This window comes from Lissotriton helveticus, chromosome 7 (genome assembly GCF_964261635.1).
Source record: "Lissotriton helveticus chromosome 7, aLisHel1.1, whole genome shotgun sequence".
Taxonomy (NCBI): domain Eukaryota; kingdom Metazoa; phylum Chordata; class Amphibia; order Caudata; family Salamandridae; genus Lissotriton; species Lissotriton helveticus.
In genome coordinates this window covers 1,184,249,935-1,184,271,914 of record NC_136068.1, presented here as the reverse complement: position 1 = coordinate 1,184,271,914, position 21,980 = coordinate 1,184,249,935, and the positions used below count along the sequence as shown (strand labels likewise).

At 47.6% G+C, this 21,980-nt stretch overlaps 1 protein-coding gene across 5 annotated transcripts in view; it reads right to left on the bottom strand.

The window, feature by feature from the left end:
• The window catches only part of BPTF (bromodomain PHD finger transcription factor), a 1,855,127-nt gene that overhangs the window by 979,550 nt on the left and 853,597 nt on the right, over nucleotides 1–21,980 (bottom strand). For all 5 annotated transcript variants that reach the window (XR_013598794.1, XM_078654332.1, XM_078654328.1 and 2 more), the window contains exon 17: nucleotides 5,128–5,251. Coding sequence is in view for 4 of the 5 variants with exons in the window: in XM_078654332.1 (XP_078510458.1) it covers nucleotides 5,128–5,251 (124 nt within the window). In the remaining variant the exon portion in view is untranslated. The remainder of the gene's footprint in view (nucleotides 1–5,127; nucleotides 5,252–21,980) is intronic.

Genomic DNA, 21,980 nt, shown 5'->3' with positions numbered 1-21,980 from the left:
AGATGCCCTCTGAGTGCATTATACATTAAATCTCACACTGGCATCAGAGTGGGTTTAATGTGCTGAGAAGTTTTTTTTACAAAACTCCTTAGCATTCAGTAAAGCCATCATGAAGCTGTGGAGTTCGTAATGACAAACTCCCAGGTAATGTACTCAATATGGCTCCACTACACTTACAATGCCTGTGAATGGCACAGACACTGTAGGGGCACATTGCTCAAGCAACTGTGCCCTCACCAGAGGTACAATGCACTCTGCCTTGGGGCTGTAAGGTCTGCTACAGGGGTGACTTACCTATGCCACAGGCAGTGGTTGTTGGGCATGGCACACAGGGATGTCCACTCTTAGGTTTTGTCTGCACCAGAACACACAGTCTGCAATGGCAGTGTATGTGTGTTTGGTGAAGGGCTTCTGACGGAGGCACAATACATGCTGCAGCCCTTAGTGACCCTCTGTTCACAAGGCCCTTGTGGTACCACTTTTTCATTTATTTTTTTACAAGGGCATTACATGTTAGCCAGAGGTGTGCCAAATGTGACAACAAAGGTACAGTTTTGGGAAAGAACACAGGCACTGGGAAGCTGATTGGCGAGGAACCCAGTGCACACTCAGGTGCATCAGATATCAGGCAAAAAGTGGGGGGTGAACAATGCAAAAAGGGGCACTTTACTACACATAGTGAAGCCATACTGAGTACATCCGCTGGGAGGTTGTCAATGCAATTTCCACAGCTCCATGATGTCTTCACCAAATCCCAGGATGGTCGGTACCATACATGTCAGATTAATGAGCCCATACTGATGCTAGTGTTGGATTCATTAATAAATACACTCAGAGGTGGCCCCTGCAACCCTTCCCAACTGATAGGGTGTGGCTGACTGGTCTGCACAAGCCTGCCACTCCCAGACATGCTTCTGACCCCCCTGAGGTGAGAATATTGTGTTTCACTGGTCCAAAGCATAGACTCCTCGGGGTGGAGGTGCTTCAAACCTACTTCCAAGGCAGTAACAGAATTAAAAGGTGGTGAGCCTCAAAGGCTTCTAGTCCTTTGCCGTGTTGAGCAGGGCCTCTCCAGCTAGTGGAGATGCCCAACCCCCTGACAAAGCCCCACTTTTGGCGACAAGGTCGGTGGGAAAATTAGTTGAAAGTGGAAGACTGGACCACCAAGTTCTCCAGGGTGAGGTGCTGGATGAGGAAACGGTTCTAATGGGTCCTCAGACTTCTCCAACTCACCACCCAATACAGGCCTGTCTGAGTCAGAAATGATGGGGCGGATTGACTAATTGGTGCCAGTGGCATTGGCATTGGCACTGCAGCGGGTGCCGGGAAAGGTTGAGGACGCTTGACCGGAGCCGCTCCAGAGCAGTCACTGGAACTAGTGGGCATATCTGGCGGCAAGGGAAGGCCCGCCAGCAGAAAACTATTAAGTCTCCCCCTCACCCCTCCATCCAAGCCGCCCAAAGATGAATGCATAGCCCAGTAGAATTCCTTTTACTGGGTGGGGGCTGCTCCGGCTCCCGGAGACTCGGGTAGGCGCAGATACAGCCCAGGGTCCACAACAGAGCTCGGTCACTCTCTGTAACTTCGAGGGGTCGGTTGGCGCTGTGCAGTTAGGAGCTTGAATAACTGCTCACTTAGTGCCTTTGTATGTATGTCACAACAATCCTTGCACGTCTTGGCAACATGATTGCACTCCAGACGCCAAATCAAACCAAGTGCGTTGTCCAACTACATCAGACAGTGGCATGCGCTGCATGGTTTAAAACCTACATTTTTGGTGGCTATCTTCACACTAGCATACATTGTTTTGAAAAAATATAGCCATAGTACTTCTTTTAGTGCATCTCAGAGGACGACTGAGTTGATGTCCCCATGTCATTGTGGGCAATACATTTGCCAATGCAATGCTTTATATTAACGGTTACTGGATTCCTCAGCATGGAATCTTGGAGGCACTGTAGGAGACTAGACTTCTGTGCAGATGTCACCCCGCTTTTGTTACCCCCATGTGAACTACTAGATTTGATTTTTTTAACTCCAACAGTGTACTGAGGTCTGCTAACAAGGCTCCAATGCAAGTGTTCTTTCCCTTGAACTGACGTTCAATTGTGATTCAATTGGCAAAGGCTTTAGCACCCTAATAAGCCCCTGGTAAATGGTACCTATGGTACCCAGGGCATGGGCACTTAAGAGAGACCCTATGATGTACACCAAGTACTGTGCCACCCAAAGGGACCCACATAAAAACAGTATGCAGCCTGCCATTGGAGAATGCGAGAAATGGAGCAAACCATTTTGAAAACATAACATGACTTGACAAAAGAAGTGTGCTATGCCAAAAGACACTGCATGTACTATATGTAAGTCACTCCCACAGCGGACCTTAGAGCTCTAAGGCAGGGTGCATTATAATACATGTGAAGACATATATGTATGAGCAGAAAAGCCCCTGTGATGTCTAGTTCAATTAGAAGAGATTGGAAGTGACCAGGGAGGCCATCTTAAAGGCATGTACTGGACACTGGTCAGTACAAATTACCCAGCTACATGATGGCTTTAATGAAACCTATGATGTTTGGTATCAAACATCTTATCTTGATAAGTCCATACTGATGCAAATATTGGATTTATGAAGACATGCACCCAGAGTGCACCCTAGAGGTACCCCCTGAAACCTATGAACGCTCTAGTGTGCTGGCTGACTAATATCATCCAGTCTGCCACCACAGACAAGCTTCTGCCCCCTCGCGGTGAGAAACAGCGTTCTCAGAAGCCAGAAACAATGCCAGCTTGGGAGGAAGGTGTTCACATCTCCTCCAGCAGGATTGCTAGTGATTTAGAATATCAGGGCCAGAGGCCTCAAAGCCACTGCCACCTTGGATTTGCGATCCTAGCTTCCACCAGTCGAGGGGAATGCCGCCCCCGACCCTGAGGTCCATTTGGCACAAGAGCAGTTGGGAAAATTAGCTAGTCAGGAGGCGTGTCACACAGGCTGAGCAAAAGAATGATGGATTAATCCCAGATCCTTGTGAATGATTGTTTAATTTGCAATTGTCGCCCTAAGTGGGAAGGGTATGCCCAGACGGTGGTCCCGTGCTCCCTGCACCACTGTATTCAAACTAGCCTGGCTGATGAGGGATGATGCCCAACCAGTCCCAGGATGCTTGTTTCCATTCCAGGGAGGACCTGGCTTGGCAGTTCGGGCTGGACTGTTCCCATAAGGACAGAGGTCAAGATTGAATTGCATATGGCTGGGTCCAAACTGGGGTGGTGTGGTGAGCTAAAGAATGATGGATTAAACCCAGATCCTTGTGTCTGGGGGTGAATGTCTGCAATGTCCAGCATCCCGTCCATCAATATTTATTTAACACTTACAAGCTGGGCACACCCTTAAGGTGGGCCAAGAAGTAACCACTCAGAGAAGGGTTTCACCATCTTGTTTTGGTGAAACTACAAACTCTGGGTCATGTTTATGCCCAATTTCCACAGGAAGTGGTCATATAGGGGGTGTAGTCACCATAGGGGTAGGAACTCATTGGCTACTACCTTACACTCCCCTTAATGCCCCAAAAGTCAGTATTTTTGGGTCCCCTTGACACTAGGAGCCTAGATTAAACTACTGGGACAGAGGATGGATGAAGAAGGACCGACAGAGCAAGAATAGAGGACCTGCAGCAAAGATTGACGCCAAACCCTGGCGGGCCTTTGGTGCTACAGGGTGGTCTTTCTTTGATCCTTCTTCTAGCGGGTAGAGATCTGATGTCTGGGTGAAAGGGGTACCCCGAATTTGGAAAATGCCCTCAAGGCATGATGGGGTTGGTAGACAATGAGCTACCGGTTTCCCTCCTACCTGGTGATCATTTCCTGTGGAGAAGGCCTCTGGCTATCCGAGGATGCACCATTTTGCCCACTCCCAAGATGGCAAAACCCCTTTCTCAGTGTTCTGACGTCCGTAGTCCACCCTTGGGGTGTGGCTACCTCAGGATTAAGCAGCCCTGGGGAAACTGGTTTGACAACTGTTTTCCCCTTTCTGCTCCCTGTGCTAGCCTGTCTAAACAACGGGGAAACCCTCTTTCCTAATGGGACACATCTGCCTTTCAAAGGTGGCTTCTCCTTTGAAGCCTTACTGTTAGGATGAACATGCAAGTGGCTTCAAGCAGTAGGCAGGTAGCACCTCCACTGCCTACAAGCCCTCATTGTTCTCCTATCTGAAAGTCAATGGAACGTCTCTACAGGAGGGCAGAAAGCTGTCTTGTGGAACCGTCTCCATGTGTTCTCGGTTATGCACAGGCGTTTTAAAGGCAACAAAGTGGCAGCTTGGTAAAAGCTGCACAATGCAACATGTCACATTAATTGCGACTTGAGATACAAGGTGGGCTTAATGTATTGAGTTGTTTGATACCTTGGAGTGCCCACTTTAGTCGACCATTCAGAAGTTGGAACAGCTGAGGGGTCCGCATGTAATCCTGTAATCGCCAATGGGCGACTACGTTTTTCCACAGTTTAAAATGGGGTTTTGCGTGTTTACTGTCAGGACATGTAAAATACATGCCCTGCCTGTGTCGTATGCTACACCCTGCCTTAGGACTCAGTAGGCCTGTCAGAAGGGTGACTTACAGAGATATACAGGGGAAGTAGTCACTTTGCCATTGTTTTCAATGGAAAAGTCGGGCTAGCAGTGTACGACTGGTTTGCAAGTCTGCAGTTGCGGACTGGGGGCTAGTTTTACTTAGGGGACCTACAGGGAGGTACAACCAGTGCTGCAAGCCCTAGAGTACCACTCGAGTTTGCATGCCCTGGGTATCATATACTAGGAACCTACAGGTACATTAGCCATTTCCCATTGGGCACAGCCAATCAGACTTACACTTTAGGGGCAGAGCACTGGCACTGAGGAATGGTTAGCAGGCCTTGGTGCTCTCCCAATCGAAAAACCAGCAGCATTGGTCGAACAACTTGCAGTGACCATACAAAAAGAGGAATTTCTTTACACCTACTTGAGAATTTTATTGGTTGGGAACATAAGGGCACTATGATTGTAGACCCATTCCAAAAAGGCTCCTTAGATGCAGCTGGGGTCTTTGGAACAGGATGTTTTCATGAGAAACAGGGGCATAGTTTTCTCACCTGCTGGGCAGCCAAACGCTGTTGTTTTACTTGGGAATCCATTTGAACTTTCAACTCATCGGTTTTCTTCTTTTCCACAATTTTTGACTGCTCCTCTGCGGCCTGTGCCTTTTCCTTATCCACCCTAGTACAAAAGGAAAATGACAATGTTAAATATTCACTTTAAAGTCATAAGTTAAACGTATCCAGACCATAGCCTTTCCTACCTTAATAATCCGAACAGTTTCCATGGAAATAAGGAACTCTACAGTCTAGAGGATGCCTATGAGTCTACCACACTGCATGGCAAGTGCTGTTGGTAAGTATCATTTTACTTTTGCAAAATGTACAGTTGTAGATCACACACTCTGGATAGACTGTAAAACCACATGGTCCATCTCAAATGTTGTAACTGATAGTAAGTAGCAATGAAACGAATGACAAATTAAATAGGGTAGTAGTGGTTAGGTGAGGTTGATTATTTCTATTGTTCCACCGTGAGAGGTATGCCCACAGTGAATGTAGTCACTTCCAGCAAATATCCTTATTTAGGATCACTTCCTCAGAAGCAAGGGAGACCAGATCAAGTAAGAGCTTGCTATGGCCTCCTTACTTGTACCTACTAATTTAGGACTTAGTCACTGGTCGTATAATCTGTGATTCTTTACCACACCTGATCAACGACAACATCAAATGCTCACATTACACTTCCAATAAGGATATTTGCTGGATTAGACTACATTTCCTGTGGGCATACCTCTCGTGGTGGAACAATAGAAATACCTAACATAGGAGCTTGTTTGAAACGATCTAGGACTTAACAGTGATTTTGGACTGGAACATAGATTGTGTGGGATGTTTTTTACACTTAGCTATGGACCTTTGATTAAAATTTTCGGACCCGGCTACACTTATCTTTGGATTACTTCCTTATCACTTTAAGCCTTGAAAAAGTCATGCAGTGACGAAACAATTGTCAACTGTTTTTGTGAAGCAAGAAACTATAAAAGTGGAATGTACAGAAGAATACAAGAATATTCCATTGTGTTAATAAACTTCATTTCTATATAAACAATATATTTACTGTTTGGATTTCATATTGTTGTAATACCGTATGAGTTCTTGGATTTTCGATTGCATTAATATAGCAATGAAACTAGTACATGAAGTTTTTAAGACAGATGGATCCACTTGTGATACTTCCTTGAATGCATGTCAAAAAGGTTACTTACTTTCGGTAACACCTTATCTGGTAGAGACCATCAAGCCACAGATTCCTTACCATAGGACTTTACCCAGGAGTCAGACTCTATAAGCTAATTTCTTTTTAGCAATCCCCTTGCGCAGCAGTAGGTGGAGTCAGTTGTGAGGTCGTCCACCAGTAGCAGGGAGCTAAGGAGGAATGACTAATGTGCATAAGTGAGGTCCTGAAGGATCTTTCATGTGGTAAGAGGTTACAGAACAGGCCACCAAGGAACTGTTATTCTCGGTACAAGCCTAGTCAGGATAGGGCCCGTGGACCTCTCAGACCTCACTCGGGGGTCCTGGTGGTTGCATGTGTCAACGACCTGAGACAAAGAGAGATGAGAGTTGGGGCATATGAAGGATGCAGGGTTCAAACTTGTGGCCCGGGTGCGATGGCTGGGCTACTGTGTCTGGTGAAGGAAGACCGCAGTGGCCCCAGTAATCAGGCGCCTGCCCCGGAGAGGTCAGACAGGGGGGAGCTCAGGTAGAAAACAAGAGAATGCAGCCCTGACGCGCCAGCAAGGGGCGAGAGCCTGAGGCAATGCGGAGGGACATGAAGACCGCGCTGATCAGTCCACAGCCCGAAGCACAGCGGCCTCATTAGGAGGTCTGGCCGGCGTCTGAGACGTTGCAACCCCTGTGGGCGGCGAGGGGGGGTTTCTTCCTCCTGCTCTACCCAATGTGTCCAGCTTAGCCTGGTGAGAAGGACCCCTGGAGGAACTGGAGCCAGGGGGCCGGGAGCAGTGCGAAGACAGACGTGGCTTACTATGGCCTCCTTACCTGTACCTACTAATTTAGAACATCGTCTAATTTTTCTAGGACTTGTTCACTGGACATATAATTTGTGATTCTTTACCACACCTGACCAACAACGACACTGAATGCTCACATTACTCTTCCAATAAGGATATTTGCTGGATTTGACTACATTTCCTGTGGGCATACCTCCCGTGGTGGAACAATAGAAATACCTAACATATGCCTGGCCGGCGTCCGAGACGTTGCAACCCCTGCGGGCGGCGAGGTGGGGGTTTCTTTCTCCTGCTCTTCCCTATGTGTCCAGCTCGGCCTGGTGGGAAGGACCCCTGGAAGAACTCGAGCCAGGGGGCCGGGAGCAGTGCGAAGTCTGACGTGGCTGATCGTAGAGCTGGACTCCTGCCAGGACCACGGAGGATTGCCCAGATGAGCTGTGGTTATTTCTGTGACAGAGTGCTGAAAGAGGGGGCAGTGGACTGGCTGGTGGGGCCTAGCTGCTCTATCTCATGGGTAGATGTGCTCTTTTCAAAATGTTGATTCTCCCGCAGCTACTTTATGCTCTCCCGGACTACAATCTTCCTATGCCTAGTTCAACTCACTGGCAACTATGTGATGAAGGTTTATATGGGCTCACAAACCCCAAAGGATGGCATTTGGCAAATGAGTTTGCTCTGTGTATGACGGGGGCTTGCTACGACGGATGTATACCTTTTTAATAGGGCTAACCACCCCATGACTATCAACAACTGGATGCACAGGGTTTGGGGGGGACCCAGCCTATCAAGGAGAACTAGCCCTACTGGACCTCAATAACGTATCCTAAGTGTTGTTCCGGATGGGGAGGGCAGCGCTGAGATGGATCAGCCAGGACCAAAAGCTCTCACTTTAAACTCTCCTGAGGATAGGCAAGTTGCTAACCCAAGTGGTGAACCTAGAGGGCTTCCATGGATGGGACAAGATAGGGATCTCACGTCTGGGGGATGTGTGGGACCGAGGTCACATTAAGGCCTTTTAAGACCTCCCAGTGGACTTCCAAATGCCCAGCTACCACTTTTTGGGTACTTACAGTTTCGGTATGCACTCCACGAATATCAATGGAAACTGGAAGAGGTTCCAGAATTTAGCCCACTGGAAGGTCGCTTGCAGATTGGTCATTTGGGGCTAGGCAGAATCTCATAGATTTATAAGACCTTAGTAACACACTCCCTAAACCGTATGGGCTCCTTAAGGGCGAAATGGGAGTAACGGGTGGGAGAGTGGGATAGGCCAATTGGTAAGATGCATGTATGGCTCCCTGGATGTTGGCAATATCAGTGAGACTCTGGCTCATACAGTTCAAGTATCTCCACCAGGCTTACTTTACACCCCTCTGACTGTGGAAAACCAGAGTCTGTATGTCCCAGAGTGCACTGGATACAGAGATTTTAGGGGAAAACTTTATCACATGGTGTGGTTATGTCCGTCATCTATAGGTACTAGGACACCGTTATATCTACTCTGACCTGCGTTGCGGGAATGTGTAATGACATGCACCCTAGGGTAGTGCTTCTGGGCATCCTAGATGAACTGGGGGTCCACTGGAGAGACATACTGGTGGCACTGGGCACGCGGATCGCAAAGAAAGATTAAGCCAGGCAGTGGAATTCCCCAGTGGGTCCATCTACAGCGGCCTGGACGAATAGCATGGATTGGTGTGTTAGGATGGCAGAGACCATACATACACTGCCAAAGGTTGTCCCCGCAAATTTGAGAGGGTCTGTCTGGAATAAATGGTGATATTATTATGGACTAAGAGGATGAGGTTGAAGCGAACTTAAGACTTGGCCCTCAGCCAACAGTGGCTATAGTGAAGGTGAGGAAGGCAAGGGCCAGACCATGTTTGCATCAGGTATCCCAGTAGAGCAATTTGTAGTAAATTTTGCAATAAAAGAACTAAAATTGTTTTTGTATAAACACAAAGTGCACAGAACAAGAAGGATGAGAGGTTAGGTCAGGAATCTGAGACTAGATAGCCTCTACCAGATCAGGCATTACTCAAGGTAAGTAATTTGCTCATCTGACAGAGACTCCAAGCCACAGATTAATTATCTTAGAACTGATACAAAGCAATCTCTACCCGGAGATGGGTCTGTGGACTGTTTTAAACTAAGAGGTACTGGAGGACTAAACGGGCAAAATGCACATCTCGCCAGACCAGACTGTCGAGGCAGTAGCAATTGGAGATCATGAGTAGTATTGCCATGCTGCGGCCTGACAGATGTCCAGGACAGAGACTCAACTAGCTGACACAGTGGTCGCAGCTTTAACTCTAGTGGAATCAGCTCTTAAGGGCTTAGGGGGGCTGTTTCAGGGTCCCTAAGGGCTGCAGCATGTATTATGTCATCCAAAAGGATCCACACAAACTGCATGCAGACTGTCATTACAGGGTGCGTTGAAATGGTGCAAGCAATTCAGAAAACAGGACAGTGCCCACTCCCTGTGTGAAATGCCCACGTACACTGCGTGCCCTACATGTAAGTCAATCCTACAGCAGGCCTTGGAGTCCCAAGGCATGGTGAATTATATTACATGTGAGGGCACATCTGCTTGAGCATGAGCAGGTATGCCCCTATGATGCCTAGCTCCATTGCTAGACATTGCAGGTGATCAGGAAGCCACTTTAAAGGTATGTACCGGACATTGGTCATTACGAGTAACCCAGCTACCTAATGGCTTAGTTGCAGATACTAATGTTTGGTATCAAACATATTGTCTTAATAAATCAGTACTGATGCCAGTATCAGATTTATGAAGACATGCAACCGAAAGGCAACATAGAGGTGCCCCCTGTATCCATACTAGTCACTTGGTGTGTTGGCTGACTGGTATCGTCCAGCCTGCCACCACAGATGAGTTTCTGACCAACTGAAACTGTGAGCCAGCACTCCCAGAGGCCAGGAAAAATGCCTGCCCGGCAGATGGTGATCACACCTAATCCAGCACGATAGGGAATTTAGCATGTCAAGGCCAGAGGCTCCAAAGTCTCTGCCGTCTTTGATAACAAGCATAGCCTCCCCGCAGATCTGGGGAACACCATTCCCTGCCCGGAGGACCATTTAGCACCAGAGCAGGCAGTAAATTAGATATTCAGGAGGAGTTTTATTGTAGGCTAGTCACACCCCTAAGGTGTGCTACCTAAAGTAGGGAACCATAGTAGGGTTTCACCATCTTGTTTTTGGTTAAAATAGAGCATTCTAGGCCCACTCCCCATTGAAAGTGGCCCTCCGGGGTGTTTAGGATAGTACATGGTAGTAGCCAATGGTGTAGACAATTGGCTACTACCATGTACTATCCTAAACACCCCCAAATTGAATATGTAGGGGTCCCCCAACACCAGAGAGAAAGATTTGTCTACTTGGGAACAAAAGAAGGGCAAAGAAGAGCCGTCATGGTGAGAACGGAGGACATAAAGCAAACTTGGCACAAAACTGTGCCTGGATGCTGGTACCTCGAACATTTTAAAGATTTTGATTTGATTTGATAAAAATTTATATCGCGCAGAACAATAACCCGCAGGTATCAAGGCGCCTAACAATACGATCAGAAAATGAAGCAGACATCCTTACATATAGGCTTGCCGAAAAAGGCAAGTTTTGAGGGCACTACGGAATTTATGTAGGGAGGGTAGGGATCTGAGGTCCAAAGGAAGATCGTTCCACCATCTGGGGGCCAGGGTGGAGAAGGCCCTGCCACCCCACTTAGCTCTTTGTATACGAGGAGCTGTCAAAAGTGCTTTCCCTGAGGAACGCAAGTTCCTTCCGGGAATATAGTGGGAGATGATGGAGCCAACTCCCGTGTCACTGTTTTTTGCAATGGCTCTATATGTCATACATAGAACTTTGAACCGTATTCGGTGTTCTACAGGTAGCCAGTGCAGCGTATTCCTGGCCGCCGTGGCCAAAGAGCGTCTGGGAATGTCCAGAACAAATCTGGCTGTGGCATTTTGAACTACTTGTAAGCGCTGCAGGAGGCTCCTATTTAGCCCTGCGTACAACGCATTACAATAGTCCAAGCGTGAACCAATAAGTGCGACAGCTATTTGCTTTCTGGACTGCAGGGAAAGGTATTTCCTAATCCTTCGCAGAGTGTGGATCAAGCCCCAGCAGGTGGAGATGGTTCTACTCACCTGTTTGTTCATATCAAGGGCCGGGTCTATCGTCACCCCGAGATTCTTAGCAGATGTAGTGGGGGAAGGACACTTTCCAAGCGAGTCAGGCCACCAATTGGCTGACCAGATGTTTTCTTTCCCTCCAAACACCATCACCTCAGTCTTCTCCCCATTCAGTTTAAGAGAGTTCTGAATCATCCAGTGACCAACCGCCTCCATACAGGATCTAAACTTGGAGGCGGTTTGCACATCTGAATGGGAGAGAGAGACGAGTATTTGGGTGTCATCTGCGTAAGAAACTACCTCCATCCCGAAAGATCTTATAAGTCTGGCCAATGGGGTCACATAGATGTTGAATAGGGTCGGACTAAGCGCCGACCCTTGAGGGACCCCACAAGAAAACCCCACAAGAAAACCTGTCCAAAAGCTGTGTATCCTCCCCAACACTTGTAGGACTGTCCAGCACTCCACCAAACATCTAGCATCTCCTTGGGGTGGAAGAGCCACACCCCTGCATCCACAGACACCGACCGCACTAGTCTGGTACACCGTGCTATTGGCCCAAGGGAGCCGCACATCAGTAGAAGTCTTCCTGACTCTAGGAGGTCAGCCCCATTTCTCTACCGAGTTTCGAGATACTAGATTCTCCAGGAGCCCTCCTGCACCAATACCCTGGGCACCAGGACAACTGCACCAGACAAGGCTTGTGTTCAGCCCAGACACCACTTACGTGGAAATCCTACCTGCACAATGAGGGACTTCAGGACGGATGAGATCCACGACCAGAGTGGGCGGGTTGCCTTGTTTTTCCCTCCTCGACAGAACTGACACACAACCGTTAAAACCTCGACCTTCAGGGGCCAGCCAGCCAAGACCCTCTGCACCAGATCTCCACAGCCCAGGGCAGTGACTCCTGACTGTCACCTTGGCATAGGGGTCCTAATTACCTGAACCCTCCTTCGGGTTCTCTCGGACTTAAGTACCCCCCCCCTTAAAGTCTCTTTGTTTTAGGTACCATTGACTTCAACGGTGTATCGCTCTAAGCTACTATCACAACCAGCATCTCTGCAGCTAAACATCGCAGGGCAGGTAAACACAAACTGCTGGTGGTTCTTTGGACCTTAATGAAAATGATTTAATCTGGTAACCAGGTCTAAGTCAGGCGCTCTACTATGTGTATGGGTATAAGTAAGATATGCAACTAGGTATCCTAAGTGCATCAAAGGGTGGCGGGGTTGGTTACCAAACAGCCCCACAGAGACCCACTTTGTGCGTATCTAAACAATACCGATACAATCCTCCCTGAGCACACAATATGTAAATGTCCAATAAGTATACGTTTCCAAAAACAACTATACAGAAAATTCATATATAGATACAGCACAATAAATCGATCCTTTCTCTCCATAAGTTCCAATATTCAGATCTTGTACTTTTATCACTTGTTATTCCAAATCCATTATATAGTCCATCCACCTCTTTCATGCAACAAAAGTCCAAATCAGAGATCTTCACGAGTTCTTTATTTCCAATGGATTAATATGGTCCAATATATACAACAAGAAACAGCCAACACGTGTTTCGTCACGCACTACTCCGTGCTTAGTGACTTCGTCAGGGCTGTAACCATAGATAACAATAAAATATGATCACTACAAAGTCATAACAAAATAATATTCACATGTATCAATATTAATATTAGAATTTAATTCCAAACATAATCTAGTTCTACTGAAAGAGTGGAAAGTTATTGATAGGAAATCACCGGCAAGTTCCAAAAGAATCAAAGCAAGAAAATACAGCAAGTCACAAATACAACTAAGGTCACCAATGTGCACAGTCCCACTAAGAACGGCCACTGGAGGGTGGCATAATAGGGGGTGTACCCACCCCAGGGAATGGAACCATTTGTTCCAATCTTTTACCGACCTGTAAGACCCCTAAATCTAGTATATAGGGGCACCCCTGAACATTGCTTCCTCAGACAAGAAACCAGAAGTAGAAAAGAAAAAGGACCGAACAGCTGTGCCGAAGCTAACAAGAGGAGGACGCCCATTGACTTGGCCTCAGCCCTACCGGCCAGTCCCCACCTGCTCCAGCAAAATCCTGGTGTGTCCTGCAGCCAGCAACCTCGAGAAACCCAGAGGACCTGCCAGCCTTGAATCCCAAAGACTTTGTTTGCCGTGAACACCAGATTTGTTCAAACAACAGACTCCAGCTCGGCAAGGATCCGGGAGGCCCACGGCTCCGCACCCGACACCCAGGATCTGCACCCGACGCCCACAGCCCGAGTTCGCAGGCCCAACACCAAAAGGGGGTCTACCTGGCGACCCTGACCCGAGATCCTGCGACCCCTGACCTGCCTCAAGCCTCCAGCCGACGCCTGCAGCCTTAAACCAGAAGGTTCCCCCAACCGCAACCAGGAGATGGTAAGAAGATCTGACCCTAAAAGGCACCCCTTCACCAGACGCCCACAGCCTTGGGTGGCCCAACCGACAGTGCCTAACCAACCCCTAACATCCCAACTTACCTCTCCAAGTGGTGGTCGCACCCAGAAGACCTTCGTCCCTGAGCCTGCATTGCCTTTGTAAACCAGAAACTCCCCAATGAAAGCTACAGGGTTTCCGATGCCAAAACAGCACTCCGCGCCCGGCTGCCCCAGGGCCACTGAGGGTGTATCTTTTGTTCTTGCCTAAACCCCTATTTGCCCTAATATTAGGTCAAGGAGCTTTACTCCAACAACCCAGTGGCCTGCTCGTCAGCAGCCAACAACAGGAGGTCCCCCTATCCCCCACTGGATAACATTGGGCCTCCACAATCCGCACCCGGCCGACCTTGTGCTGCTAAGGGTGTAAAAAGAGTGCATCCTTGACCCTGGGGGGTTCAACAACAAAGTACTTACCTTTGAACTGATAACACTTTCCTCCATAGGATAACATTAACTGTTTTTTTATGAAAAGTTTCTAAGTGTGGAGTTGGAAAATCTAAGAAATCCTTTTACAACTGTAATAAATAACAAAAACGCTTTTACTTGCCTGTTAACAGGTAATGTCCCAGTGTAGTATCCAGGTATATTACACTGTGTAAGAAAAGAAATCTGGAAGTAACATACTGGTCATTTTACTAAAAAGCGCTTTCAAAGTTTATGTGCTATATTTTCAAAGCACTGCATTTTCCAGTAACAGTACTGTAAATCAAAACAAAGTGCATATACAATTACAATGAAAACTCTGTTACAACTGTATATTTACTGCAAAGTATTTATCACTTACCTGTGCCACGCATGTTTGGTTCTAATAAATAAAATTACTAAAAAAATATTTTTATACAAAAACAATTGGTCTGAAGATCAGTCTTTGAGTGTATGATATCATTTGCTGATTGAGTGTGTACAACAAATGCTTAACACTGTCCTCTGATAAAGCCTTACTGCTCGACCGCTCTACCACAAATAGAGAGTGAGGTGCTACCTACTTTACCTCTGCCTACCTTTTGGGGTCCACTGGACTCTGTGCACACTATATCTCACTTTGATATAGTATATACAGTGCCAGCTTCCTACAGCCATCAGCCTTGAGGGAGCTGTTTTTGCCAGTGATTAGTAGATCTTAATGAAGAGGATTAACCACCTGGACAAGGTCCTCTCCTGCATAAACTTTCCCTCTTTGATCTCCAGAGAACCCCACAAAAAGTTAACTCACTGAATAGTCCTTGATATGAGCTAAACATCTGCCAGATGACTTCTGCTCAGTTTTTCTGCACTGGTACTCAGGGACCCTTCCAGGTGGTTGGTGATCAAAAACATTACCTAGCGCTCTAGCCATCTCGCTAGACAGAATCCATCTTCCACATGATTCAGGACCCCACTGTGTCATGCTGGTTGCAGTACCAAATGGAGGTGATGTTCTCCATGAGAACCTGCACCATCCTTCCCATGGTGGACGGAAGTAAGGACTTCAGTGCCAAACTAATGGCCCATAGCTCCAGTAAGCTGATGTTGAAATGGAGAGTAGAGTTACCATCTCCACCGAACCCCAAGAGCCCCCCATCTCCCAAACCATTTGTGATGCGTTTGTCACCACTGCCAGCTCTGGGTAGAGAAGGGAAAGGAGTCTGCTGCTTGACAAAAAGAAGCCAGTTAACGGCCTCTAGATATTGAGCCATCTGTTCCGTGACCTGGACGGTGTCGAAAAGACAATCTTGATACTGGGCCCACTGGGATTTCAGGCTCCGTTGTAGCACTCCCAATTGCCACCTGGGATAGTTGATGAGAAAGATGCATGAGGCTGAGATGCTAAGAAGCTTCAGAGCCAAACTTACCTTGCTCTAGGTTTGAGCCCAAGACACTGGCATCATAGCCTGAATGTATAGTACTCGCAGCTGAGTGGTCTGCATTCTACTGTGTCAAAGGTTGAGATAGAACACACTGCTCCCAAAGATTGCAGGAGTGTCTGGCAAATTAACATGACCAAGTTGTCAAGACATGACCTGGTTGTCAAAATCTAACCATGGGAACCAGAAATCATGCAAGGCACGGCGGACACTGAGCCCTTCTCCGAACCCAATGGCAGAAAAAACTAATCTAAGATGCAGTAAGTGCATGTGCACCCGTCTGCTGAGGGAGGAGCGAAAGACTTTTTCAAATAAAACAACTTGCAACCTCGAAGCCCAGCACTACATGGAGGAGTATGCAGTATCTGCAGACACACATGCTACAAACATAGTACTACATTCATAGTAGTATTTTTCATACTGTTAATGCAATATGTAATCTCATCTATCAGACTATTTACAACATTTACATCTATCCCATCAAGAGTGAGGTCATGAATTTGCACTTGGTGTGTGAGTTATGGTTTGCTGGCTGTTGCACAAGTTATGCATTGTAGAGCTAACCATTTTACAGTCAGAAGCTTTGAAGGTTCGTGAAGTTTGTAAAATGTACTGATCTTTTATGTAAATTGCATAACTGCCAGCTCTAGGTCTTGTTGAGCTGTGTATATGAAAGTTGCTCAATCTATTTTGTTCTCAGTGTAGTAACGGTTAGGTGGGAAAAGTGTATGATTTACTGCTAAACCGCACAGGTATAGCAGTCTAGCAAGCTGTTGTTGCAGGAAGCTGAATTTTTATGCAGCGCACCAAAATGAGGTTCACTATGTAGAAAGTCCAGATTACCCGGATTGGCTTGAAGGGCTCAAATTAATAATCTCAAATGCTCTCTGTGTTAGTGTGGGCAACCAGTTTAAGCTTATCAGAGGCTAGTGTTAAGCATTTGTTGTACACACAGAGTCAATAAATGAGAAACACTCAAAGAAATGAGACCAATTTAGAAAAATAAGATTTTTTTTTAATAATTCTTTTTATTGAAACAAACATTGGTACATATAAGCATTACAGAGGGCACATAACTTGAAAATAATAGTGACATACGGAGGAAGAAAATCACGTTTCAAACTGAAAAGGGGAACATCACGGGGTAAGGGGGGCATTTAGTTCTGAGCAATCTGGTGGTGTACAGATGTCTACTCTATACTTATTCCAAGGGCTCCAAATGCACGCCCAATTTTTGGGCAACCCCTAGCGACATACACTGTCTTTCCCCTAAACATACACCAGTCGAGATCTCTCTCCCAATTCTCCAACGTAGGTGGTTTGGTGGTTTCCCATATTTACGCGAGGTTTCATTTGGCAATCATAAATCCCAGGGTGGCCATTGTGTCTGGTGATTGTTGTGATCTGTAGGTTCCCAGATGTTAAGTAGGCAGCTTCTCGCCTCCGGTAAGAGATGGATGTGTAGTAAAGTGAACAATACATCGTGCAGCTTGTGCCAGAAGGCGTTAAACTTACATTCCCAAATAATGTGAAAAAAGTTCCTTGCCATCCGCACCCTCTCCTACAGTCTCCTCTGTCAGTGACTCCCATGCGAATCAGGCGTGGCCCGGTAATGTACACTCGGTGAAGGATTTTTGACTGTACCAGTCAGAGGCGCACTGGAATGGCGACCACCCTGGGGGAAAACACCGCCTCCTGCCAGTCTTCCTCCTCCATCACAATCCCATCTCCCATCCACCCCTACCTCAATGCTAAAAGATGATCGGCCGTATTGTTTATCAGTTTCTTATATATTAAGGAAATCTTCTTTTCAGGAAGGTGGCCATCAAGGATTCTGTACTCTAAAGGTGAGGCGTTGGGAGGGGCCATGTCCGTTGGTAAAAGCGTTTGGAGTGCGTGTCGGATTTGGGCATAGCGGAAGTGCTCAGTGGCTGCTAAGTCATATTCGGCCTGCGGTGTGGTGAAAGCTTTAACTCCCCCTTGTCCTCAGAGGTCTTTGGTTTGTGCAATGCCTATGAGATACAATTTATCGAAGCCTTTTGACCTCCATAGGCTGCCCAGAGCTTCAGAATCCCACAGGGGAGGTCGCCAGTGTCAGCTTATGTCCCTACCCAAGGGCCTTTATTGCATTGTGCCAAAGCTGGACGTAATGGTTAGTGGGGCCCGTCAGAGTGCATTTGTTGGGCCGCGAATAAAGCGCCCTGTTATAATTGATTCCAGGGATGAGCCATTTGTCCATGGCATAACATGGGTCGTCGCATCGTCCGTAGGTACCATGGTTTATGGAGGCCAGGTGTGCAGCCCAATAATATTTTTTAATGTCCAGTAGGCTTATGCCACCGTCGTACCAGTTTAAAGTCACTTTATTTAGAGCGATACGTGGTTTGCCCTCCTAAAGTAGTTCTCTTGGAAGGCCCTCTATTTCTTTAAAGTATTGGTGAGGAACGGGGTCCAGAGCCTTTTGCAGAGCGTAAAGTAGGTGGGGCAGGGACATAATTTTAAACAGGGCAGCTCTCCCCAGTAGGGAGAGGGGGCAGTGATTTCCAGTTTTTGATGTCTTTGAGTCTTTGCAGGGGCGGTAGGAGATTATGGTCATATCGGGTCGAGGAATCATGAGAAATAAAAATGATTTGGATTGTGCAATTTCCAGGGGGGGGTAGGAGGATCTCCCCTCAAGGCGAATACTAAGGATTTGCCCCAATTGACCGTAAATCTGGAAAATCTACCGGACACTGCCAGGATGTCCAGGACTACTATCAGGGATTTCGATGGGGAGGCCCGAAAGAGCAGAATATCATCGGCATAGAGTGAAATGCAGTCCTCCCAACCTAGGGACCATCTCAGTCCTCGTATCATATGGTCCTGTCAAATCCAGGCAGCTAGTGGCGCATGGGCAAACAAAAGGGGAGACCGAGGGCAACCCTGGCGCGTTCCACGGCTGAGTGTAAATGTTACTGATATCTTATTGTTCACCACTATCTTCGCAAGGGGATCCTGATACAAAAGACACACCCACTGAGTATACTTTGGCCCAACCCCCATTAGAGCCATTATGGCCCAAAGGTAAGGCCATTCAACCATGTCAAACGCCATGGTCGCGTCTAAGGACACTATCACAGCTGACTCCTGCAGAGTTGAAGCTCTGTTTAGCACCCCATGGATTCTACGTAGGCTCAGAGACGTGTTTCTGTGTGGCATAAAGCCAGATTGATCCGCGTGCACCACAGTGCCAATTACGTTGAGCAGGCGGGTCGCATGGAGTTTGGCTAGGATTTTAAATTCAGCAATTAGGAGGGAAATTGGTCTATAAGAGGCTGCCCTTCTTTGTGAATGGTGATGATAGTGGCATTCCTCTATTCCCTTGGTAAGGCACCACGTTCTAGCGACTCCTCGAACATCAATTTCAGGTGCTGTGCGAGTTTATCGGGCTGTAGTTTATACAGCTCGATGGGGATGCCGTTAGGTCCATGGGCTTTACCTGGTTTTAGTGCGGTACTGCTTGAGCAATTTCATCTGTAGTCAGGACGCTATCCATAAAATCGCGGTCGGTCATGGGGAGGGAAGGGAGCTTAATGTCGCACGGGAGGGCCTTAGAGTCTTCCGCTGTGTGGGAAGTCACTGTTGTATACACCCGTTGAAAGTGGGTCGCAAATCTATTTACAATGTCTTGAGGTTCAGTGAGAGACGAGCCTTCATCATCTTTGAGCTCAGTCTGCTAGCCCAGTCCTTCTTATCTAACCAGGCTATTAATTTCCCTGCTTTGTCGCCCAGTTCATATATCCTTCCTTGACGTCCTCGGCTTAGGGATTTAGCTCTGTCTGTGACCGGTGATCTATAATCATGTTTCAGGCTCAGGAGATGTAGCTTTTCCGGTGTCAGGCCTGCCTCCATATAACCCTCAAGCTGGTAAATGTCGGCCTCTATGTCTAGAATGTCTTTCTGTTTCTCTCTCTTGGCCCCAGTGATCAAGGACAGGGCCTAACCTCGAATCACAGTCTTGAAAGCTTCCCATATGGATTGGGACGAGGAAACAGACCTCAAATTTTCGATGAAGTAATCATCCATGGCTTTGAGAAGGTTTGTACAAATTTTCGGGTCTTTAAGGTACCAGGGGTTGATCGGAGCCAGCCTACCCACCGTGGCCTGATTGAGTACTATGTGTGTCCATATGGGGGAGTGGTCGGAGATGTCCCTGGCAAAATGCCTGATTTCGTGTATGTGAGCAATGGGGCTGCCGGGACTAAGCAATAATCCAGTCGGGATAGACTATGATGGGTGCCCAAGTGCAAGGTGTGTTGTATCTGGTCTGGATGGTGAGCCCTCCAAATGTCCACCAGCCCCATGGTGTCAAGAAAATCAAGTAACCAGTTAGCAGAGAGTCCTATCTCCCTGGGAGGGAAACGATCTAGTGTGCCCGAAGCCACTGCATTAAAATCACCACCGAGGACCAGGAGGCCTTCTGGCACCGTGAGAAAAAATAACCCCAAGTCAGCGAATGTGGTGCACTGTAGACCTGGGGGTACGTTGACTGATATTAACCTGATCGTGCAGCCCTCCCATGTACCCGAAATCCAGAATACCTGCCTCTCTCATCCGTTCATACTGAGCCCACCTCAAGTGGGAGCATGTTTTTGACCATGACACCAGCTCCTCGTGAGCCAGATGTGAAGCCCTTGTGTGAGACCATCTTGTATCCTACCTTATGCATTTCTTTGCATAGTTTTCCAACCAAGTGTGTCTCCTGTAGGAGAACGATATCAGGGGCCTGCGGCTTGATATATTGAAGAAACACACTACGCTTAATCTTATCCCCAAGACCGTTGACGTTCCAACTCAAAATCCTAACATTTTTGTCACAATGTCTCTCATAGCTCAGGTTCCTTTGGGGTAGGGCCTCTGTGTCAATAACAAAAAGGAATACAGATGTGCGAACCATAACAAAACTTAAATATAACCCCTCATCCCAACAACCCACCTTGCCCAACTACCCCCCACCCTGTTGCCCTGCACCCTGGGCTCATAACTGCCCATTTAAAACTTGCAGAGTGCCTGTCACCCTGGAGAAGAACTATAAGTAGAAAATGTGAGGGTGCGGCAGCCCGCGCTCCCCTCCCCCCAATGCAGCGAATACAAAGGCCCCGCAGAGGGTCACGCCCCACAGTTCAAGAAGTCAATCTTCACATAGGGAGGCGGTGTACCAGGACCAGATCCCCACACCACCCATTACCTTCCCAGCCAAATCCAATGGTAGGCCAGTCCATGAGATGTCTCACATCCAGGTCCTCCTTGTCAGTCATGGGCCTATGAGGAGGTCTCACTCCCAGCACTACGATCCTGTGGGTTCTCTCTTATAGATATATGTTACCGAAGGTAAGTAACTTGTTCATCTGAAAGAAACAGGTTAGTATTAGATTCCTTACCTTAGAATAGATACCCCAGCAATACCAACCCCGGTGGTGGGTCTGCGAACCAATAATCACACCAGAAAGTCCTGGAGGACGGAACGGCCAAAGAAGCCATCCCTCCGGACTTGGCTGTCCAGGCAGTAGTGTCTTGCAAACGTGTGCAGCGATGCCCACGTAGCTGCCTGACAGATGTCCTGCAAGGGGACTCCCCGTTCCAGGGCAGTGCTAGCTGCCGTGGCCCGAGTGGAATGGGCTCTCAGCCCAACAGGAGGCTCCTTCCTCGCCAAGGAGTAACATGCCTTGATACACAAGACGACCCACTGAGAGATGGTCCTCTTGTGCACCGCCCGTCCCTTCTTAGTGCCCACGTAACCAACAAAGTGTTGGTCATCCACCCGGAACTGGCGTGTGCGATCCAGATAGAATGAAAGCGCACGTTTTGGGTCCAGACGGTGGAGCCGCTCATTCCTCTTTAGAGGGATGCGGTGGCGGAAAGAAGGTGGGCAAGGTGATAGACTGCCCGATATGGAAGGCCGTGACAACCTTGGGCAGGAAAGATGGCTTAGTCCGCAACACAACCTTGTCCGGATGAACAGACAGGAAAGGGGGTTTGGATGAAAGAGCCTGGACCTCACTCACTCTCCTGGCAGAGTGGATGGCAACCAGGAAAGCAGTCTTCAGAGTAAGAAGGCGGAGCGGACAGTTTTGAAGTGGCTCAAAGGGAGCACACATCAGAAAGGTAAGAACAAGGTTCAAGTCCCACTGAGGCATCACAAACGGAACAGGAGGGAACATGTGTGTGATGCCATTCAGAAAACGAGTTACAATAGGGGACTTGAACAAAGAAGGTTTATCAGGCAGCCTTAGAAAGGCTGAAAGGGCAGAAAGGTAGCCCTTGATAGGGCCCAGAGCAGAGCCCTGCTGGGCAAGAGAAAGAAGGAAGAGAAGAACCTCAGTAAGAGGGGCAGAAAGTGGATCCACAGCCTTTG